This window comes from Squalius cephalus (assembly GCF_949319135.1).
Source record: "Squalius cephalus genome assembly, chromosome: 23".
Classification (NCBI taxonomy): Eukaryota; Metazoa; Chordata; class Actinopteri; order Cypriniformes; family Leuciscidae; genus Squalius; species Squalius cephalus.
Window position 1 is genome coordinate 16471465 of NC_137144.1, and position 24656 is coordinate 16496120.

At 35.8% G+C, this 24656-nt stretch overlaps 3 protein-coding genes and 1 long non-coding RNA gene across 4 annotated transcripts; 2 read left to right on the forward strand and 2 right to left on the reverse strand.

The window, feature by feature from the left end:
- LOC307151647 (troponin I, slow skeletal muscle-like) lies at window positions 1-17676 on the reverse strand. The gene is made up of 15 exons (XM_079859761.1): window positions 17586-17676; window positions 16359-16394; window positions 16093-16134; window positions 14944-15075; window positions 14347-14436; window positions 13583-13756; window positions 13404-13487; window positions 6681-6683; window positions 5646-5677; window positions 5476-5530; window positions 5132-5263; window positions 2961-3050; window positions 2635-2808; window positions 2470-2562; window positions 1-328 (listed from the first exon to the last, which is right to left on the reverse strand). Exons 4-14 carry the CDS (start codon window positions 15046-15048, stop codon window positions 2473-2475), a joined length of 1029 nt encoding a protein of 342 aa, XP_079715887.1. The 5' UTR covers window positions 15049-15075; window positions 16093-16134; window positions 16359-16394; window positions 17586-17676; the 3' UTR covers window positions 1-328; window positions 2470-2472.
- Window positions 9437-12246, reverse strand: LOC307151428 (troponin I, slow skeletal muscle-like). The gene is made up of 8 exons (XM_079859441.1): window positions 12180-12246; window positions 11656-11704; window positions 11339-11383; window positions 11120-11251; window positions 10583-10672; window positions 10325-10498; window positions 9812-9901; window positions 9437-9675 (listed from the first exon to the last, which is right to left on the reverse strand). Exons 4-7 carry the CDS (start codon window positions 11222-11224, stop codon window positions 9815-9817), a joined length of 456 nt encoding a protein of 151 aa, XP_079715567.1. The 5' UTR covers window positions 11225-11251; window positions 11339-11383; window positions 11656-11704; window positions 12180-12246; the 3' UTR covers window positions 9437-9675; window positions 9812-9814.
- On the forward strand, window positions 9855-10623 carry LOC307151431. The gene is made up of 3 exons (XR_013819877.1): window positions 9855-9928; window positions 10355-10446; window positions 10552-10623. It is a non-coding gene; the product is annotated as an uncharacterized lncRNA (long non-coding RNA).
- Window positions 13721-24518, forward strand: LOC307151427 (interleukin-17 receptor A). Its single transcript, XM_079859440.1, has 11 exons — window positions 13721-13777; window positions 20346-20547; window positions 20633-20657; window positions 20754-20897; window positions 21062-21186; window positions 21275-21395; window positions 21823-21983; window positions 22089-22163; window positions 22278-22347; window positions 22475-22591; window positions 23125-24518. The coding sequence occupies exons 2-11, from the start codon at window positions 20371-20373 to the stop codon at window positions 24144-24146; spliced, it is 2037 nt and encodes a 678-aa protein (XP_079715566.1). The 5' UTR covers window positions 13721-13777; window positions 20346-20370; the 3' UTR covers window positions 24147-24518.
- Window positions 24519-24656: the final 138 nt, after the last annotated feature.

Genomic DNA, 24656 nt, shown 5'->3' on the forward strand with positions numbered 1-24656 from the left:
TAGGACTAATACTTTATTGTCTCTGGTATAGCTATTTAACATGGGTAACTCTTATTTCACACAAACAGTCTATTTATAAATGCATTCTATCTACCATTATCCATTACAATCACATAGGCCTATAACATTGTTAACTCTTATTTCACACAAACAGTCTATTTATAAATGCATTCTATCTACCATTATCCATTACAATAGCATATAACAATGTTAACTCTTATTTCACAAAACAGTCTATTTATAAACGCGTTCTAATCCGCAGTACAATCAACAAGAAAAAACAAGATCAACACTGAATCTTCGTCTCTCTCAGCCCCTCAGTGAACACCTTGGACAGCGACCAGGCCATGAGAGCAAAGGAATAAAAATCAGAGAATAGAGATTAGATAAGGGATTTAATACAATATGAATACGAATAGGCTACATCAAGAGGAAATGTTTTACACTTAAGCTACTCCGATTTTAAAGTTTAGAATTTGGCTTTCCGATAACGAAGTGCTGCAAAAAGCTTTCAAGTACACCTGGCTGCAGCTTACAGAAAGGGGCGGGGCTACACGTGTCGCTCCGCCCCCTGCCTACTCTGATTGGCTCTGATGTGTTCGTAGTCTGTCATTCAAATCTATATGAACTGGAAAAGCTGTGCAGTTTCACAAGCCCTTCATTATAATGAAAAAACATTAGCCTGTATCTCGCAATGTCCCTGAAATTATTGTTTTGCTAAATTAAGCTGGTCTTTAGGCTAACTCATGAACAACCCCGCACAACAGTTAAACAAAAATGTATTTCTCCACAGCAGGAGGGTCAGGTCTTCAGGAATGGATTATGAATTAAATGATTCACAAAATGTTACTAGGCTACTTCATATCACCATAGTATAAGAAAGGAAATTAAAAAGATGTAGGCCAATCAGAGTATCGGTTTAATTTAGTTAACAAGAAAATACACACTTATTTTAAGGTGTTTGTTTTTATTTTTTTATTTTTTTAACGGATGTCGGGTGCAGTTGTATGATAAATGACACTGCAATAGGCTAATGTGTATGCCTTGTTCATTTAGTTTTAATTAAAGCAATTTTTTTTCTTAACTACATTACAGACTTTTCCCACCACCTTATTTTAGGAAAACATGCTGTTCTTCGTTATTTTAAAGTGAAGAGAGATATTCTCCGAGAGCTTCAATTCAACTGGTCTGTTGTTACGGTTAGTCTAAACATCGAATGTGCATTTGTGAATTCGACTGATCCAGAACATTAAACTTGCAGCAGTTAAAGCTGTAGTCTACGATGTTGAAAATCGGTCGAGAAAGCCTGAGATGGTTGGGAAGTTTTAAAAAACTCATCCCGCCCCTCCACACACACCCCCCTCCCCTCTGTGCTACCTGATCCTTCCCACAAGCTGTGATCACCGGTAGTAAACATCAGCGCATCTTGTTCAAATTCCGATCGGCTCGAACAGAAACCCGCTAGGCCTACTGAAATATATTCAAGCACTTCAAGAAATATAATTACTTTGACCCATGATAGGCGATGCTAAACGGCTAACATTCCAATGCCGACCGGCAGCATAAGCATGTTGTCAGACTGTTAAAAAACTATTTATGTAACACCTCACGCCATAAAAGTATAAATAAATGCTTACCTGCTCAACAAAAAGTCAGCCGTGTCAGCGTCGTTTTTTTCGGTTTGTTTTTTCTCCATTGCTGAGCTGATGCTACTTTGCTAGCTACCATTGACTGTCAGCTGCTTGCAAGCGAAATTTCATGTCGCAGGAGGGGGGCGGGGTGCGGTGCGGTGGGGTGGAGACGCGAGCGTCAAGTGGAGCGGGGGATTGGATGAGAGCAGTTGACCAATGTAAGCTGTCCGGCCGGACAGCTTACATTGGTCAACTTCTCTGCAGCTGTACACCCAATAGAGTGAATGGATTTTTTTCATTCTTTTTTCTCTTCATATTGTTAGGATTGTACTGTAGAACCATAACCAGCATCTAAACGAGGTTATTAATAATGCACAATCTTTGAAATCGTAGACCATAGCTTTAAGCGAGTAATAAACACTCGATTTGGTCTTATCCCGCCCAAATGAGCCAAGATCCGGGAGTAATATGATATTTTCATATCAAGTGTGTCTAATAATTCATAATAATGTCAGAATGCGCTCTACCTAGGTCTGTCGTACTTGTGTCGCATTAGAAACCTCACTTTTACTGGAGTAATATTTTATTAGTGTATCTCTGCTTCAAGTAGACTATTCCACTTAAGTACAGGGTATGTGTACACAGTCCACCACGAATAAACATTTCATAATTAATTTCACTTGCCATTGCGGGATGAAGGCTAATGATGTGATTTTATCAGCCGCAAATAAAACTATGTAAATGTTTGTAGAAAAAATTTGATGCAACTAAAACTGCCCGTAGGTGGCGGCAAATCATTGTCTTAAAGAGTGAGTCAATAGTCACTATTAGTATTTACCTTTTAGGTCTGTCCAGCTGTAAACAGCTTCTTTCTGCCCTCCATTCCTGTCATGGCCTCCACATTCTTACGCCAGTCAGTCACCTCTTCTTTCTGGGGAAGGTAAAGACACAATTATGAGTATTAGCAATGCTGTCCATTTAATTTATTTTACTTATATCATACCTTCTCCTCTTCTTTCTTTGCAGTCTTCAGGTTAGCTTTGAAGTCAATGGACTTTGTGTGTTTGGAGCCCAGAAGAACACTTAGCAATTGTTCAGCCGACAGTTTCACTCTCTTCAGGTTAGGCCTCTTCAGCTTGCTCTTCATCTCATAGATCTTCTGATTCATTTCCTGTATCTTTATCAACACAGACCACACGTTGCACCATAACGCAGTCTTTTGACCGAGCTGCTAAGCTAACTGTTCGATTCAGTGCCAACATAACACAATGGCTTCATCATTGAGAACCGTTTATCAAATGCTGATGTTTGTTACACAGTTTTTCTTACCTCTTTGTCATTTTTGGCCACCTTAACGTCAATGTCATAGCGTTCCTCATCAATCACATCAATCTTGAGATGCAAATCCTTGCAAAGTTTCTACACACAAAACAGTGTCAACAAACTAAAATATGGTATGGTAACACTTGATTGTCTATCTATTAGGATACATTGGTTTTTATGCTGTGTAGAGCAGTTTCCAAAACTGGGCTTTGTGAGGAAACTTCAGGCGGTTCGTGAGTTGATGAAAAGCTAATTAATTAAATGTATTTTTTTTTTAAATATGAAATATTAAAGAAAAATGTAAACTTAAACTAAATAAATAGGCTAATTTTAAAATAAAACACTCAAATTTAATATTTTATTTGTTTTCGAAAAATCATTGCATCCAAGCAACATTGACAAATGCCTGTGCTATTAAAAATGTTAACTTAAGATCTGAGAGGATTCTTCAAGTAGCCTAAATGCTTTAGGTCAAAGGGGTTCAGCTAACAAAAAAAGTTTGGGAATCCCTGCTGTAGAGTAATACATTATATATATCATAAATAATGGGAACCAATAAAAAGTGCAGCTTGGACATTCTGCTAAATAAATGGTTTTATTTCACAAAATAAAAAAATGTCATATACACTCACCTAAAGGATTATTAGGAACACCATACTAATACTGTGTTTGACCCCCTTTCGCCCTCAGAACTGCCTTAATTCTACGTGGCATTGATTCAACAAGGTGCTGAAAGCATTCTTTAGAAATGTTGGCCCATATTGATAGGATAGCATCCTGCAGTTGATGGAGATTTGTGGGATGCACATCCAGGGCACGAAGCTCCCGTTCCACCACATCCCAAAGATGCTCTATTGGGTTGAGATCTGGTGACTGTGGGGGCCATTTTAGTACAGTGAACTCATTGTCATGTTCAAGAAACCAATTTGAAATGATTCGAGCTTTGTGACATGGTGCATTATCCTGCTGGAAGTAGCCATCAGAGGATGGGTACATGGTGGTCATAAAGGGATGGACATGGTCAGAAACAATGCTCAGGTAGGCCGTGGCATTTAAACGATGCCCAATTGGCACTAAGGGGCCTAAAGTGTGCCAAGAAAACATCCCCCACACCATTACACCACCACCACCAGCCTGCACAGTGGTAACAAGGCATGATGGATCCATGTTCTCATTCTGTTTACGCCAAATTCTGACTCTACCATCTGAATGTCTCAACAGAAATCGAGACTCATCAGACCAGGCAACATTTTTCCAGTCTTCAACTGTCCAATTTTGGTGAGCTCGTGCAAATTGTAGCTTCTTTTTCCTATTTGTAGTGGAGATGAGTGGTACCCGGTGGGGTCTTCTGCTGTTGTAGCCCATCCGCCTCAAGGTTGTGCGTGTTGTGGCTTCACAAATGCTTTGCTGCATACCTCGGTTGTAACGAGTGGTTATTTTAGTCAAAGTTGCTCTTCTATCAGCTTGAATCAGTCGGCCCATTCTCCTCTGACCTCTAGCATCAACAAGGCATTTTCGCCCACAGGACTGCCGCATACTGGATGTTTTTCCCTTTTCACACCATTCTTTGTAAACCCTAGAAATGGTTGTGCGTGAAAATCCCAGTAACTGAGCAGATTGTGAAATACTCAGACCGGCCCGTCTGGCACCAACAACCATGCCACGCTCAAAATTGCTTAAATCCCCTTTCTTTCCCATTCTGACATTCAGTTTGGAGTTCAGGGGATTGTCTTGACCAGGACCACACCCCTAAATGCATTGAAGCAACTGCCATGTGATTGGTTGATTAGATAATTGCATTAATGAGAAATTGAACAGGTGTTCCTAATAATCCTTTAGGTGAGTGTAGGTTTCTAAGGAAAAGAATATGAGATGGCTAGAATAAAGGCCCTAAAAAACATGGTGATGGTTAAAAAAAACAAATGTGAAGAAAAAATTAATTTTCAACGCTTTTGGGACTTGGGAGGGACATTTATATTTCTATGCTTTCACAATCTCTCACAAAACGTTTAAATTCTTTGCAAAATTGCTTTGCCTTTGTGCTCTGCGAAGGTTATGAGGGTCAGGGTGAGTAAAGATGACAGTTTTCATTTTTTGGGGGTTAACTATCCCTTTAAGGTGGGATATATAAATTTATAAATGGTGTTCGATGATCCATTTAAATGATTTAATTGTACCTGTAATTCCTGTACTGACAGGCCGAAAAGATTGATGGGAGGAATTCTTTCACTCAGCACTTGCTCCCTCTCCTTCTCTTTGTCCTGCTTCTCTACTATCAGCATTTCCATTGCTGTACTCAGCAGCCTCATCTTCACGATGACGGGTCCATTGTAATCACGTTAAGGTAAAACATTGATCACTTTTGGTATGAATGTAGAATCTCACAAAAGTAGCACATAAATGGCCTTTATTAGAGTTGCAATATAAAAAATATAAAAAATAAAAACATGCCTCTGTCTCTACTTGAACACACAAAGTTGCTAAAATGTATGTGTGACTGTGGTCAGCAGGTGGCGCTCACCTTCAACCCCAGCCGACGGGCTGAAGTTATCTTGGGTTTTGGCTTTGGTTGGGGACTTGGGTTCAAGCAGCCAGTAGAGCATATAGATAGAAGAGAATGTTGATAGAGACATATGACAGATATCATAATTCAAATAGTTGGTTATTACTGATGAAGGTGGAGATACTCACGCGTCAGACATGCTTCTGTAGTCCCTCCTTATCTGAAAAATATAATAACTACTTCAAACAATCATCACTACTCTGAAACGCATATTAGAATATTAACAAATGAGAATATTCAGCATAAGCATTTGAACCCTATCCGGCGGTGTTATTTCAAAATTATTTATGTACTATTATAGTGTTTAGTATAGCATTTTAAATTTGTTTTTGTTTATATTTTCAGTTTTAACTTTAGTTTAAGTTTAATGATTTTTTTGTGCATTTTTAATCTTTCTATTTAGCTTTAATTGATATTTATTTCAGTTTCAACATTTCTAAATTTTATATTTATTATTTTTTAAGTTTATATTTATATCTAATTCATATTTAATTTTATTTAAATTGCTGAAAATTTTTTCTATTAGTTTAAAGTTAACAATAACAACACTGATCCTATGGTGTGATATGGTGTTATGACCTGACAAAGAAAATTTAAGTTTTATAATAAATATAAAGTAACTTAAAGGGAAAAACTATGATGTCCTTTCGCAAGTCACAGTTATCGCTTTTCAGATGCATATGATAGTTTGACTACCATATACAAAATCAAAACTTTTAATCAAAAGGCAACTTTTGTATGAATTCATTACAATTCCAAAAAAGAAATAAAAATGAATACACTTTGCATATTTAATAAATGTGTATAATTTATGCAATCTTTGAAGAATCATGCATAAATTAATTCAAATTCCTTAATGACAGTGGGAATCAGACCCTTTAATCCATGCGTTTGACCTATTAGTTCTCTACACAGCGGTAAGAGTTCTGTGCATACTTTACGCAGAGGTGAAAATCTTCCAGGACTGTCGCTAATTTGAGAGACATCTGAATAGATAACGATGCAATTGTGCCCGATTTCTTACCAGTTTTGAATAAATAATAATGAAATCCTTTAATATACCATCACAGCTAGATAATCGCCTGAGTTTAATGACACATTTGCCTTCAAAAATAACCGAACACACAGCTGTTAGTCTCTTATGGCCACTGAAAAAGACATACCTGCTATAGAAGAAGAAAAGAGAGGAGTGTGAGTTAACTGGCTGACAGAGGAAAGAAGAAAATCCTTAGATTTATAGTTTCAGCTCCCATGAGAACGTCTTTCTAAAATAGAACTCGTCTGTGCCACTGACGTTTACTGTTCACACAGTAAACTAGCATAGTAAAACTTTCTTTCGGACAGAGACCAGCAGCTATGCAGTGTGGACCAGTTTGATTGACCATCAGAGTGACCAGTTCAAAGGTCTAAAGGTGATGCTCCTCATAACAGAAAGAAATCTGATTGGAAATGACAGACTCTGAGGGTAAATAAGGCAAACTACAATAAACATTCTGATACAACTTGTAAATGATATAGTTAAACAAATTATATTATTAATTCATATTAGAAATATTGTCTGCTTGTGAAAAATAGAAGGGATGAGAAAAAAGAGTGGAAAGCGAATAGTTTTTGCAATCTAAGTTTATACCAGTTAATTGCAATGTGATCATGCCATGACATCTACTCTATCTCATGAACGTGATAATTTCCAAGCACATTAAGCACCTGATAGCTGGCAGAACGCGATGTGGTGTAATAAATCTTTTCTTGGGTTAGAGGACAGTGAGCAGGTGGAAGGAGAGGTCAAATTGTAAAAACAATTCAAAGGGGATGGTGTGGTCGTGGGGTACGGGGTGCGTTCATGTAAAATATTTGTAAAGAATATGACTAGTATTGTATGACTGAGCACCAGATTTTCTCTCTCTCTCTCTCTCTCTCTCTCTCTCTCTCTCTCTCTCTCTCTCTCTCTCTCTCTCTCTCTCTCTCTCTCTCTCTCTCTCACACTCACACACACACACACACACACACACACACACACACACACACACACACACATACACACAATCCCTGTGCCAAACTACCTAAATCATTTCTTCAGAGGGCACTGAAGTGTTTAAGAATAGGGTGACCCCCCCCCCCCCCCCAATCCTGTCTCTCTCTATCTCTCTCTCTCTCTCTCTCTCTCTCTCTCTCTCTCTCTCACACACACACACACACACATACACACAATCGTCTTTCATCACTCACTGTCACATGTGCAGCATGCATTCTTTTATTATAAATAACTGGATAGAAACAGCCAGAAACTCAGTCAAAAGTGCCGCTGTCGAGCTATTAGCGGCCGGCTGCTTGAGTGCTTATGTCAGGCTATTAGTTTTGCTAGCTGTGGTTTGAATGGTTTCTGTGCAGATTTAAACAAGTACATTAATAATTAAAACAAACACGTACATTTAGCTAAAATATGCATGTGTGCGTCACCTTGGTGATTGCATTCACGTTCATTAAACGCTAATCAAATAAATATCATGCTATTTTAAAAATAACATCATATTTTAAACAAGTAATAAAAACTCAGTGAGTGTTTTAGCGCAATTTTCTGACGTCATGGGATCACAACACTAAGAGATAGTAAATCTTTTTTTTTTTTTTTTTTTGTGTGCGTTCCCGAGATTAGACCTTCCTTAACATAATGCCGAAAACCCGAAGTCTCTAGGTGGTCTGGTTGAGGAGGAGATAGAAGTGCAAGATTGGTGCGCACAGACAGAACAGAAATCATGAGTTAACAATCGCAATTTTGTCCGTAGGAAAATTGCGCTAAAAACGTCAAAAGATGTGCTTGAACTGTTCTCTTAGCCATTTTGAGTTGCTCAAAAAATGACACAAACTTGCTTTACTGTGCGTTACATCATAGAGTTCTGATTGGTCAATTGCTGTTATTTATAGTTAGTTAATTATCATACATAGAGAATTGTAATATTTCATTTGCATGATAGGGGTTTAGAGGGGATGCTTTTGGTCATTTATTTCAACAAGGGGGGTGCCATCCCTCAAATCCCCTCTCAGATCGAGCCCTGGGTGGAAGCACCGTCACACCTCATTCTCCCTGAGAGGGGACACTCCAAGAGACATGTAATGAATTACCACCTGCCATTTGTCCTGGATTTATTTTTAGGCCATTATGGCCAGATGATGAAATGCTGAATGCAAGTTCTTGTCTTTAAATGGCTAGTGTTCAAGTTAAAACTGCATCAGCCAGCATGATCTGCTAAGAACCACTCTTTTTTGCTCTGTTCAGTATCATATTATGACGCTAGTTATAATTTGTATATTATTACTATATTTTTAAATGGATGGAGATGTAATTGTAGCTGGCCCTTTAAGAGATCAATAAACACGGATAAAAAATAATCAAGTCTTTTTGAGCTACACCGATTTTTTGAGTAGTCTCGCTACAGTCGTCAACTTTCTTTCAAATTATACATGACATATTGCAAACTATGCACAATTTTTGAAAGATCGTGTGTCACCGATGTTTTTGGAGCATGCGCAATTTTAGACGATTGTCATGTATAGCCTAGCGATTAGCGAAACGTAAATGTACTCCCAAATTGGACTGCCACGATTTTAGTTGGTCTACTGACATTTTGAAAAGTCGAATTATTGCTTTAATCCGACTTTTCAAGGTAGTGTATTTTTTTTTCAGTTGCACCAATTTACAAATATTGTTGATTGATGTTAGAACAACTGAAGGAATTCCCAGGACACAACTGTATGTCTGCTATGAGGTGAGGTCAAACAGATAAAAATGTATGGCAAGGTCAGAGCCTTGTCCTGCTACATTTAGGGCTATTGTTGTATCTAAACATCTCCAGAGGTCTTTTGTTTTGTTTCATCTTTATTGCTGGCTAGTTTTAATAAAGTAATAGACAAAACATTTAGCCTTTCTGATCTGTATTTATTTTTTAAGTCAGAAAATAGCTGAACATCACATAAATCATTAAGTAGAACATCAAGTAAGTCCGAGACATTGTTTTCTTGTCTAAATAAATTTGAAAACATGCATCCATGAATGAAAGCTATTAAAATAGAATTCACTTTGTATGAACTTAAGTTGATTTATACATTAATTTTGAAATGTTTTTGAATTCCTGATGTCAGATCTCATGTAGTTGCTATCTGTAAGAAAGAAAAAAATTAATTTGCTGAAAGTCAAGGTGAAATATTTCATGCAAGATGTTTTCAATAAGAATATATATTCTTATTCTTTAAGGATAATTAAAAAACAATGCTTCTTAATCTTTTTTTAATTCACCATCTATTGTCCAGCATCAAACAGCTTCTTCCTGCCCTCCATTCCAGACATGGCCTCCACATTCTTACGCCAGTCAGTCACCTCTTCTTTCTATGAGAGGAACAGGTGGAACAACAGGTATGTGTTAAAATAGCACAGAAATACTAGGTAACTTTTTAGTTTAGGGTCCAATTCTCACTAATAACTAGTTTCTTATAGCATCCATATTACTAGGATATTGGCTGTTTATTAGTACTTACAAAGGAACATATTAGTGCCTTATTCTGCATGACCATATTCTACATCCCTTAATCCTTTTTTTGGGGGGGATGGGTAATCCTACCCGAAACCTAAACTTAACAACTACCTTACTAACTATCAATAAGCAGTAATTAGGAGTTTATTGAGGCAAAAGTAGTCAGTTAATAGTGAGAATTGGACCCTAATCTGAAGTGTGACCAAATGGTAAATTAATTGAATACATTTCAATGATATAATTCATGTTTCAATGATTCAGTTTTGTTCATGACTTACCTTCTCCTCTTCTTTCTTGTGTGTCTTGAGGTTGGCTTTGAAATCCACAGACTCTTTGACTTTGGAGCCCAGAAGAGCACCCAACATGGCATCGGCAGAGATCTTCACCCTCTTCAGTGCAGGTCTCTTCATTTTGCCTCTAAGTTCGGTGATCTTGATGTTTAAATCTATAATCTAAAGCAGCCACATAAAGTTAATTCCAGTGTATTTCCGTTGAATCTAATAAGATCCAAAGTGATCCCCCTGATGGTGTAGTACCTCCTTTTCATTTTTGGTAACCTTGGCCGAGATGTCGTACCTTTCTTCATCTACAACATCAATCTTTTGATGAAGGTCTTTGCAGAGAGCCTGAGAACACAGTAACACAGTAAGTAACAATTTTTTGACAAATTTCTTTTTCTTCAATAATGAATTTTTTTAATTAATAAAAAAATAATAAACCATCATTGGCACCAATTCTTTTAAAGAAGACACCCAGCAGATTATTGCAGAAGTAAAAGCAGCTTAAAAATATTAAAACTCTAAAATTGCACATAAAAAAAAAGAAAGAAGCTGCATTCCAACTTTAAAGTTGAGATCACAAAAAATGAACCTGCTAAAAGTATTTAAAGAACCCTTTCCATAGTAAGACGATGTCCAATTTAAAAAAACGGTTTACACAGGATGAATTATGAGTGTTTAAGCTTTCGAATGAAACCTAATTTATGATCATTACTAAAATATTTTATAAAGGAGAAAGTCTGTCAGTGTCCCGCTACCAGGACACTGACAGTTAACAGGCTATGTTAGGTTTACCTGAAGATCTTGAACAGACAGACCAGACAATTGTAGAGGTGGCACTCTCTCACTCAAGGTGGTCTCTCTCTCTCTCTGCTTATCTTCTTTTTCATTTACAAGCATAGATGTTGCTTTCTTCAGGAGGTTTATCTGAAGCAAAACATATCAGAAAGCATTGCTAAATGCATCATCTTTAAAAAAAACAGACATCTCAGTAAAACAGAAAGAACCAAATACCTTTAAGAACAACCTCCTGGAAGCTGAAATCTTAGATTTGGGTCGCTGAAAGAATAAGCACATTTATTGGGTTCTGTTAATTTTCTTTTTTTAAATTTCCATGTATAAAAAGTGAAAGTCATAAAGTGCACTTACCTGTCTAAAATGGCAGTTTTCAATTTATGAAAAGGAATAGTAAAAGTAGTTGTAATTTATGAAAAGGAATTGTAAAAGTATAGTAATTTATGAAAAGTAGGGATGTTTTAAACATGTACATTTACACCAAGATAGCTGATACTGTATGCATATAGATATTAACAACTTAAAAGACAGAATACTTACGACTCAGACATTGTGACCTTCTAAGTGCAAATCTAAGTCAAAAATCTGAAATGTAAAGATTGGTGACTCAATGATAAGTGGCAGTTATTATTACTAAATAATAATGCACTTCATAAGCATCATTTTGGAAGTACATGCCACTTGAACACACACACACACACACACACATACACACATATATAAACACCACTTCTCAACATCACACAGTAATAGTTTTCTGATGGATGAACCAGAAAGCCAAAGAAAGTGGGAAGCAAAAGTCGTAAATGATGAAATGTCTCAATTGTTTCTCCTTGATAGCAATGGGACTTTTTCTTGAATTTCCTACAGCTTCAGATCAGATCTCATCAATGTAACCAATCATGTCTCATTAAAGTTTTCAAAGACCAAACTATCTGTGCTATGCTACACATTAATTTTACGTCAGCACTTGTATCTCATGGGTAATTCTGTTATTTTTAGAGCAATCAAATGCATTGCTTTTACTGTTAGCTGTGCCAAATAGTGCAATTGTTCATACCTGTTTCTCCAAAGACCACTCCAAGTGAATGAGTAGAGTGGGACAATGTCAGTACACAAGGAAACCCAAGCAAAGTTTTATGGCCTCTTTGGCTTCCTCTGAGTGGCTCACTAAAATAGACTGAACCCTTTTACCCAGAGGCTCATTTTACTCAGCACCACTATAGCACAATTGCATACATTGTCCACTGCCAGTCCCTCTTCATTTCCCATTGTTTGACCGTACAAGGCAGAAAAGGATTTGCTGAAGTCAGCAAGTAGCTGTATGACTTTAACTAAAAGTGACCACAGAGTCTAGTGAATTTTGAATTGATTGAATGATTTATTTTGGAAGATAACATGAATAACTGAATCAGGGTATCTGTTGTATGCAATTTTTATACACACACAAAGGGTTTTATACACATCCCAAAGGGTTTTAGTATAGTGTGAAATCCAAATAAATGATACCACTCTTAGGCTGATTCGAACGGCATTGAATATGGGTAAATATACACACAACATGCGGTAACCTAAAACCAGTTATGCACATATACAAGTGCAGAAATGCATTTCAAGGACACAGTTTGTTTTGCAGGGGAATTGCACGGTGACTCAACACGTTTCTTTGTTGCATGGGGTCATTTAATTTTGGAATGCCATTACATTGCAATTTTTACTTCCAGCAGTCTAGAAAGAGTTACAATATCTGACATCTTTTATTCCTGAACAGCACTAGTTCACAATATTGCATACAATTAATTTCCAGTCTGATTATTTTTCTCATGCATATATGATGTATTTAGCATATCATACACAAAGTATCATATTTAGTTTCAAATGTAAACATTTGTACAGAATGTCCACAAATTGCAGCAAAAGACAGGAACTGGTAAAGACACTAAGAGCTAAGCTCACCTACAAAAAATACTTAAACTATGAACATTATAAACAGTGTGTGCGTGTGTGCGTGTGTGTGTGTGTGTGTGTGTGTGTGTGTGTGTGTGTGTGTGTGTGTGTGTGTTTGATTGACATTATTAGTCATAACAAATCAAAGTTGTATTTGGTTTGGTTTTTCTTGCTTCAAACCGTGTATGTTTCCCTGCCTTGGAACACATCTGTTGCTCTCCTTTCTTGTTACAGAATCTGAAAAATTAGGAAAACAATGTCATTTTTCTGTCAAAATGCTTGTTTTACAGCACTCAAACACAGTTAAATTTGACAAATTAGCTTTGTACCTTCTTTATTGTCCAGCAGTAAACAGCTTCTTCCTTCCCTCCATTCCAGCCATGGCCTCCACATTCTTACGCCAGTCAGTCACCTCTTCTTTCTATAAATGGATCAAATAAATAATATAGGGTTGGAATGAGTTTCGCTTTGTTTGAATGAATGCATTTATATTTCTAAAAGACTGAAAGGCATCACCTTTTCTTCTTCTTTCTTTACTGTCTTTAGGTTGGCCTTGAAATCTGCCTTCGATGACATTTTGGATTCAGTCAGCGCGCCAAACACGGCATCATGTGACTTCTTAACCTTCTTCAGTTTGGTTCGTTGAGTTGTACCCTTCATTTCCCAAATCTTCTGGTTCAAGGACTGGATCTGAAATGGACCACAACAACGGTAACTTGCAAAACAACCTTTTTGATGTCGGTTTTGCATTTATTCGTCTGAGAGCAGTTGTTATTGCTAACTAAAAAAATAATTTTCACAAACTGAACTAAAGGTGAAATAAAATCAAATAAAATATACAAATTAGGTAAACACAAATTATAAATCTTGCCTTGGCAACTAACTGAAATAAATCATTGTTAATAATAAATACAAGTTGAAGTACCAACATACCTAAAACTGAAATAAAAACAAAGAAAAAAAAAATTACAAGCACATAACAAAATTACTAAAACTTAAAGTAAATTTAAAAATATAAAAAAAACTAAAAATATAAAACTAAAAGCTAATTCTAAATAATAGTAATTAATATAATAGTGTATAAATAGTAAAATAGCACTTTTTGCGAGATATTGTGCAGGTCCTTTATCATTTGAATGTTCTCTGGGATTCAAACCCATGACCTTGACATTGTTAGTGACAAGCTTTACTCTAGAGCTACCGCAGCTAAAACACCTGTTAACATTTTTATTCATGAATAAACTACTATTCTAAACGTGATACAACATCGCAACCATTACCTCTTTTTCATTTTTATCCACTTTAATTTCAAGATCATACCGAGCCTCGTCAACAACATCAATCTTGCGGGAAAGCTCTTTGCAAAGTTCCTGCAAAAAAAACAATCATGTGAATATATATATATATATATATATATATATATTAGGGCTGTCAAACGATTAATCGCGATTAATCGCATCCAAAATAAAAGATTGTGTTTACATAATATATGTGTGTGTATGGAGTATAATTATTTTCTATATATAAATACACACACATGCATGTATATATTTAAGAAAAAAGTGTTATTTATATATAAAATATTTATATATAATATAAATTATATATAATATAAATATATATACACAGTATATACATGCAAATATTTCTTAAATATATACATGCATGTGTGTGTATTTATATATAGAAAATAATTATACACCGTACACACACATATATTATGTAAACACAAACTTTTATTTTGGATGCGATTAATCGCGATTAATCGTTTGACAGCCCTAATATATATATATATATATATATATATATATATATATATATACTCTATATACTCGTTTGCATATTGTTATTGCAGAACTTTTTATTCTAGAAAATACCTGGAGCTCCTGTACAGACAGACCAGATAGTTTGAGAGGAGGAAGCCTCTCAGTAAGAGCATCATCTCTGTCTCTTTTATTCTGCTCTTTTTCAGCTGCCAGCATAGATGTGGCCTTTTGCAGTAATTTGCTCTGTAATGTAACAGCACTGACGTGACTATGAAGTTCCAACAGATTAGCACATAGCTTAGTGCATAGCGCAGCACACTGCTAACACGGCTGGCCATTTCGTCATGGATTCTAGTCTTGACTTTCATTACTGCAATGAAGTTTAATATTACATATAAATATTATCTTTATTAACCAAATCAGTATTTCTCAACAAAAAAATTATACACTATTATTGAAAAGTTTGGGGTTGGAAATATTTATCAAGAATTTTGAAAGAAGTCTCTTCTGCTCACCAAGGATGCATTTATTTAATAAAAAATACAGTAAAACAGTAATATTATGAAATATATATTTACTATTTTAATATATTTTAAAAATTGTTGCAAAGCTGAATTTTCTCCATCATTATGCTGCGTTCACGCCATTTACATAAAATAAATGTAAATAAAGCCCCGTATGCGAATCGCTCTCGCTGTACTTTGATGTCATACACTGAACGGTCTGCGCAGCGCCACTTCAAGTCGAACACTCTTTAAATCTGCAGTGGTCAGGTGGTACAGCGGCCACGTGCTACAAGTCGTAGCTCTCGGAAAACTACGAGTTTACGCGTTGTAAATACGTTGTTCTACAAGCACGTAAAGGCTTTTTACAGTTAAGAGTCATTAGGGTAATTACGATATGGCTTGAACGCACCCTTACTTAAGTCTTTAGTGTCACATGATCCTTCAGAAATCATTCTAATATGCTGATTTAGTGCTCAAGAAACATTTCTTATTATCAATGTTGAAATCAGTTGAGCTGCTTAATATTTTTGTGGAAACCGTGATACATTTTTATTGCAGGATGCCTTGATGAATAGAAAGAAACATTGAAGAATAGAAAAACATTAACTTGAAATATAATTTTTGTAACGTTTTAAATGTCTTTATTGTCACTTTTAAATCAATTTAATGTGTTATTGCTGAATAGAAGTATTAAAAAAAAAAAAAAATCCAAACTTTTGACCGGTAGTGTATTTTATTAAAAAAACAGACTTACTTTTAAGTGCAGCCGCCTTGTGGCAGTATACTTTGTTTTTTTCTGAAAAGCAAAACAAGTCATGTTTAATCACTCCAAATTATTTTTTTGACCTGCTAAATCTTATGAATTATTGTAAAGTTTGCCAAAAGGGAAGTGACTTACAGGACTACAATGATGAATCAAAGAGCGCAGCAATAAGGAAAGAAAAGAAACGCCAAAATGGATTAACAAAAGAGAAAAAATGTATCCACTTTACAGTTTTAATCATAACATTTTTAAAGTACTTACCCTTCAGACATGGTTGTTTCTCTTTATGGACCCTAAAAAGGGAAGAGTTCTCATTAAAATTAATTTAAATGGACCAAATGATAACGTTCCTTTTTCCAATATAAGTCACTATAACAAAGGTCATGGATCTCCAGATATGTGATATCTTAAATGTGTTTCAGGTGATGATATCATTCAGTGTATGAATCTGTGCGTCAGATTTGCGTGAGTCGCTAGGAAACATTCCTACAGTCCACGCAGTCTGGAAAGGTGATGAGTGCCAAGTATTTGAAAGGCAGAGGAGTCACAATGTACAGGAAAATTTCATTTGGAGCCTTTATATAAAGCACTGGTGCCAAGCACTCTGTCCGTACCTATTTTTTTCATTCGTACCTATTGTGCTTGATAAAGTATTTCCAGCCTGACTAAATTTGAACATTGCTGCCATTCTTTCGTGGCCCAGTTTCAAGCCCTAGCCTTGAACTCAATAGACTGGATGCTAATGCTTTCATACGCATCCTAGTTGCCAGAACTAAAGTTTTGGAAAAGATTGCTTGTATTTTATACTAAATTATCCGGATAGTCTTTTTTTTTTTTGTTTGTTTTTGTTAAAAAGTGGAAAAATGCATTTTTTATTTTTTTTTAAAGCATTTTATTGCCCAAAAAAGCAACCCAAAATTTGTCTAAGGTTAATTCGTTCGTACAAATATAGGAGGAGTTCAATCTAAATCTGGCCCCTAGTTCAGAGGCATCGTTTTTTTGGTTACCCACCAGAGCGAATTATATGCCAATTTCTTGAGTGACTAAATTGCAAGTCAAACCACCTGAGATCTGTTTTCAGGATCTAATTGGTTCTGGGAGCCAAATCTTTCAAGAACATTTGACCTCTTCTCCAAGTCTAAGCTAGCCGTGAAACCGTACAGTATTTCATAGCATACATTCCTTAAAGTTGACACAAGCAGCTTGTTACGAAAATACACAGCGTGGCACTCGCCAGTCCCTGTGGGGAGCCGCGGTCGTGACATGGGAGAATGTAGGACGGATAAGCATCCATCCTCCCAACAGCGAAGGTGTAATAATGATTATCTCCAAATGTGAACTGTAAATCTACGAGTGACGAACAGATCGTACAATACAAATCCTCTCAGATGTTTAGCAATAAACTCAATATCCTTTAGTATTTATGACAACATGTGTGGGTCCATTAAACTTGGGCTGTGAATGTGATAGCTTATAGGACTTACCTTGAACTTGGAGACAATCAGGGCAGGATGTGTTGTGTGGTGGTGTGGAAGAAGAATAAATGTTATATGATTTTTTTCGTGCAGGATTTATGGGTTGAATCCTGCATGTGAATGGCTAACTAAAATAGACCCCTGTTACGCCTCTTTGTTTTCCACCTCCTGGACATGGACATACACTAGCACAAGGGTCATGCACTTCAATTCTCTTTTGTGAAAAGTAGCAACTGGAAAAGGACACCCTAGGTTAATAGGTTAAAACGATGAACTATATCACCATACTTCCCCAGATGATTGATTATATTATAGTAAAAAATTATTACAAGTTTTCTGAATTGTTTGCATTAATTTGCATAAATTACCAGAAATCTGAACAGAAATATCTTGGATAAAGCCAGGTTCAAAATTATTGTTTGATTTTGTTGACTAGAGTCAGTAAAGGTTTTTACAAAGGGGATTTAGAATATCAAATTTGATCACTCCATAATAGGAAAATACTAGTCGACAATGCCAAAAAAAAACAACAACCATGATTTTAGGGAAATAATTATGTGTAAAGTGTGTCAAAAGATAAATGAATAAACCCATTTGTAAAAACCTTTAGAATATACGATGTACTAAAAACGGAAAAGTTTTTCGCGTACAGACGACAGCAACGCGGAAACGACTAAAAACACTGTATTCTGCTGCACTGTAAAAATATGTGTTGCCTTAAATTTTTATGTACAATCAAATTGTGTGTTTGTCATTTCAACTTAAATTACATTAAACTGAGTTTAAAAATATGAGTTGATTCTTCTAGAAATTTTGCTTAACTATTTTGATTAGTTGAAGCAGTGTAAAAACACGTTGTCATAACTTATTGATCACGTAATTTTTTATAGTGCTGTAGATGGCGATGTCACTTTGTAAAGAAACACCACACGCCTATAGATTGAACACGTAATGCGCATGACACCATTGTTTTCACTAGTTTTGTATTTTACATGGAGACGATAACGGTATCAGGCCCCAAAACGGCCAGCGCGTATAAAAAGCTTTCTGTTTTTAGTTGAAAACGGTGTCGTGTAAACGGCCCCTAAGTGCTACTAAATATTTCTGGTTCAGTGCAGTATACCTATGAATATTACATTAAATATTTTCATTTAAACGATTTAATCAAATTTAATTTATTGTTAGCACTGTTAACTCCACAGTTATAATAAAATTTTCTCCTCGTAAACGCTAAAGTTAACCGGCCTCTTTATGAACTCGCGTGCTTGTGTTTGAGGACCATAAAGGCAAAGTTCTTCAAGGCTATGGTGCCTGCATGCCGTGTCTAATGGGGTGAGGGCAGACAGTAACTCATGTGTACTTGTTAAGAAGGGACTGACAGCACACTCCTAAAAGTCAGGTTTCAATTATAATTTGTATAATTATAATGCATTCAAATTTCATTCTCGTCTTCCAAAAGCTGCATACTCAAACCTATACTTTTAAAATTCATAATGGTGACGCGCTCAATGACAATGTGACATTGTAGTATTTTTTGAGAGATTGTTTTTTTTTTAAATGATACTGACCTTTATATTCAGATGGGTCATGTAGGACCTGCATGCTGTGATTGTTTATACTGTGATTAATTACAAGTGCCAGTGATAATATTGTGCCATGAGTTTTGACTGTGTGACAGAATGAGACCGGTGTTTTGCAAGGGCTTCTCAAATCCTCTGCTGACTGCTGGCATGTAGCGGTAGTTATCAGTGTCAGCAGAGCTCATGAAGTCATTTTAGTGCTTAAATGTGGAAGTTTACTTGTTAGGGTCACTGTTCTCTTCCTTTTAAGTGTAATTAAAACTTTTGCATTATTCTGTAGGGTGTGTTTAAACACAGTCTGGCTAATGGTGTTATAATTCTATATGAAAATATAATTTACTACAACTTAATATAAAAATGCTGTTTAAACAGATGGAGAGAAAATACAGTGCTTTTGTACAATGATCCAAATAATCCTACTTATTACTCTTTAAACTGACATGAGCCCTCTAGTGGGCTTTTTTGCCAACAGTTTGCCTTTTAGATGTTTTGCTGGTCACTTGCTGGTCTGTGGGTGTGTATATATATATATAATATATATATATATATATATATATATATATATATATATATATATATATATATATATATATATAAAGTTTGGGGTAGTCTTCTGTAACTTTGGGAAATATTATTACAATTTAAAAGAACTGTGTTCTATCTGAATATAATTTGAAATGTAATGTATTCCTGTGATGCGAAGCTGAAATTAAAGTCATTAGTCTTTCCATGTCACATGATCCTTCAGAAATAATTTGAATATGCTGATTTGCTGCTCAAGAAACATTTCTTGTTATCATCAATGTTGAAAATGGTTGTGCTTTTAAAAGAAAAATCTTTATGACCTTAAACGTAACAGTAGTTTATAGATATACACAATATCTAAGCTATAAAATGTTGCTTAAAATGGTTTTCAGAAGTAGGCTAAACCAAATTGATGTAGTTCACTGGAGGAAAATGAAACTGTTAGGTTATCTTACATGTCTACACTAAATTGTTTGTTCAACTAGTATCAAATATAACTGTCTGATAAACAACCGAACTACCACTACTACTGTGTAGTAGACAGGCTTGATTTTAAGGCAGACTTGAATATCAAAGGAAATGTTTGTGAGAAAAGCTTAAATTCTTTGTGTGCGTCAGGCTCCTCCTCCCCATTATCTGATCTCCTGGTTTCCTCTGAATACAGATAAAATTTGATAAACCATAAGAGGATGTTCGATTCTGTTCCACCGGCACTTCAAAAACAGCATATGTCTGCTGCAGTATCAGACAAAAACATAACTACAATGAGTAAGATTTTTCTCTTTCTGTTCATTCCTTCATGCGTCATAATGAAAATCTCACCCCTGAATCTCATTGAACTCCCTCAGATGGAATGTTCTCAAAAGGTAAAGATACGGTTTGCTTCCCTTTTATATATAGAACATTAATGCTTTGAATGTGTTAATCTTTCATTATGCTTTTTTCTGACAGGGGGTAGATTGCAAGGTTCAAGTAGGTAAGTATGCTTTCTCTAAATTGTAATTAAGTAATATGAGGTTTTTAAAAGACAAAATCAAAGTGATGTTCATCAAATATTTCTTTTACGTCTTAGTTAACTGTTCAGAAGAGGATTGGAAGATACCAAGGAATGAAGCCCCACATTCTCCTATTGTAACCGCAAATGTAATAGTCAAGAGGGATGAGAGTGGACAGTTTGTGCCAGTTATAAACCTTACATGGATCCAATTACCTGACAGTAAGGCAGATGATGTACAGCTATGTTCATTACTACAATATTTAAAAAATAATCAAATCATTTCAGTCAAATTGCTTTTTTGTACAAAACATGTACATCTGGCCCAATTGTTTGCCCAGCATAATTCTATTTAAAGGTTTTTTTCTTTATATTATGATCCACAGGTGGCATATTCTTCCTCAAGGGGACTGAAGTGCGTGTGGTTGAAATGGTCACAAATAACAGCGTTTGTGTTCGTTACATTTTTCGTAACACACTGTTGGAGACAAGAAACCCAAGAAGGGGCATGGTGAGAGTACTAACTCTTGTATAACCATATACTAGGCAGTATTATTTATGCCACTGTTTCAGCTTTGTTTCTCTCCTTCATTTTTTAGTGGACTTTTTCTTTGGACAGAATTGTTGTCATACCCAACTTCAAATACCAGGTTTTTGTAACCAATTTACCAAAGCCAGACATAGGAAGTTATACAAATATAACCAACATCACAATTCCAGGTGAGATAAATAACGTAATATAAAAAAAAGCAGTTTAGGCTTGATGATTAGATACTGTTTATATTTAGATTTGTTGCAGTTATTCAAAGTCAGAAGAGGGCGGGGCTTGATTTTGCCCGAATTGATTGGATGGTTGTGCTTTGCTATTGGTCAATCTCATTTGAGTGACAGGTTGCCCGACCCTCTCGCCAGTAAACATGTCATCAGAGAAGAGATGTCGCTGCAAGCGAATCATTAATTTGATTACAGATTACAGGGGTATATGAATATAAAAAAATATGTTGTGCACGGATAATTCATTTATAATAAATACTGCAATATTCCATAAAGAACAAGAATAGTCCATTTTGATTTCATGGTGACTTTAAGCGAACGAGTTATCTAAAGCAAATGCTTGAACATGTTTTAAATCTGTTTGCCATTTTAGAGAGCTTTTGGAATAAGGAGGTAAAATGGTCAGTGAGAAACTCTAAGAAAAATGACTTGGTGATAACCATAGAATTCGAACCACAAGAGTTCTCTGACCAATACAAAGTCTCCATCTGCAGTCCTGACCTTCACCCAGAACCATCTCACATTGTCATAAAGGTATGTTCAATATTCAGATTTAAAGAAAAAGACTCTGTATATGTATATTCCTTCATAAACGTATATATTCATATAGCATGATGTGAAAATAATTCTGTTTTAAAGGACACCAAGACATTTCTAATGGTAAATTTCACACTGGAAACATGGTGGATAACTCACTGTAGTTTGGACTTGGTGGTGAGTTAAAGTATTATTTGTATGTGTGCTGTTTGTTAATATATAATATCAAGTAGTATTGGAATGTGTTGAGTCTTATATCATCAAATGGCTAAAAGATGTCCTGTTCAACAGATTCAGCCACTGTCTGTTCAAAGCATGAAGAACTGTCTGGATTACAGAGAGAAAGTTAATATCTGTCCCTGTACGTAATACACAGTCAAATTAAATGTCTCATGTCTCAAATTAAAAGTTCATTTGACCTCTTATTTTATTTTATTTTATTTTATTTGGATAGGCTACCATTATCTCTATTAACATGTTAATGTCAGTTCTTCCAGATGCTCCTGTTGCTTTTATTACCTTGGTGATACTGGGACTGTTGTTAGGGATATTGGCAGCTGTTGGTTGCTGTGTTGCATTTTTGCTGAACAAGGACTCACATAAAGGTTAGTGCAAATTAAAAGATCAAATAAATAAGCATGTAACTTAAATGTGCAAAGACAAAGGTACAGGACTCAACGGATTTAGTGAGGGAAAGAACTACAATCCCATGAAGCTTTGCAAACGACATAATCAAATTAAAATGGCTATAGGCTAAATAGGTGGAATTTTCTGTACAGCATCATGGGTAATGTAGTTTTCACCACGAATTCCGCTGTTAAATGCAATTATTTAAAAAAAAAAAATAGAAATAATGTGAACAGATGGCTTCAACAAAAGCATATATCATCGATTAACAACCTCGTAGCTCACAGTAGGTCTGCCTTTTTAAGTGTTTTACGTTATCATTAAAAATGAATTTCCCATATGGAGAAAATAAATTGAGTTTTTACTTCCGGAACCCAATTGTGGCATTCTATTGTGTAATAAAATCAGATATTGGCTACATTGTTCTGCACTTATGCTGATTATTCCACTTACTCTTTATTTATTGAATACATTTTGAAGGTTTCTTAATAATAATCTTGACTTTTGATAGAAACGCCGTCCTCAGACATCTCTACCTGTGCAAAGGGTAAACTGGAGTGGAATCCCGTTCAAGAGCACAAGAGAGTCATCATCATCTACTCTCTGGACCACCCCCTGTACAAAGAAATCATTTTGAAGTTATGTGCCTTCCTGAGGGCTAAATGTGGCACAGACGTCACTCTGGATCTCCTGGACTCCGTCTGGCTCAGCACAATCGGCAGAATTCAGTGGCTAGATACGCAAAGGGAACGAATCTCCAAGTCCTCAGACAAAGTCCTGATCCTGTGCTCTCCAGGCGTACATGCGAAGTGGAAGGCCATGTGCGGTGAGCGCAAAGCGAGACTGAAGGAGGATGAACGTTCACCCATAGGAGACATGCTCACGCCAGCCCTGAGCCTCATTATACCGGATTTTGTTCACGCTTCATCTTTCCAAAAGTACATGGTGGCTTATTTCGATGACGTGTGCTGTGAGGATGATGTTCCAGCACCTTTTAACGTGGTGGTGAAGTACAAGCTCATGAAGCACTTTGAGGAACTTTACTTCCGTATCTTAGGCATGGAAAAACATGAGCCAGGGCGGGTTAAATGCATTGAAGGCATTAGGGTGAATGATTACTTCAACTGTCCCTCAGGACGAGCCCTTCGGGATGCTATTGAAGCTTTTCACAAATACCAGCTGAAGAATCCAAACTGGTTTGAAATGGAGCTTTTGGACACTGATGATGAAAAAGAGGAAACCATCTTGGAGTCAGAGTTTCCTATAAACTATAACTCTGACACTGAATGCTATAAGCTGATTGAAGAACATAAAGCTCACGCATTTGTCAATATGATTAAGTGTCATGATGAACATTTCTTAAAGTCTTCCATCGCAGAGACAGGCATATTACTGAACGAGAATTCTTCAGTTCTTACCACAGATGTGTACTCCTGTGGTCCCGCTCTGAGTAGCTTTACAACTATAGATGTGAAAGGTTTTCCAGCAACCAAACCTGTCGCACAACATGCTTTATGTTTACAGCCTCTGTGAATCTCTTTGAATTAAGCTTGGCATTATAAGACTACTGTAACTTTATGAGTCTAAACTTTTGTCTACTGTATGTATAAAATGGCATATCGAGTTATGATATTACTTTTTGACAAATACAGAAAAAGTAAGTAAAAGTAAAAAGTCAAAATATTAGACATTTACTTTTGGCAGATGTTTACATCTAAAGCTATTTACAATGCATTCAATGTACACATTTTATCATTCAAGGTACACATTTAATATTTTTTGCATTCCCTGGGAATTGAACCCATGATCCTGGCATTGCTAGAGCCTTGCTCTAATGTCAGCAACAGGAAAAAAATATTTTATGTGATAAATAAACTGCACAGACCTCTTTTTTCCACACATTTGAAATTGGTATTGTCTGTTTTTTTCAGTAATTTTTGAAGTGTCAAGGAATGAATACATTTTCAAAGGAAAATAGTACAGAATTGGGGTTGTGACAACCTATAACCAAAGAATATGTAAATCTGAGGCTCACGTGCATGG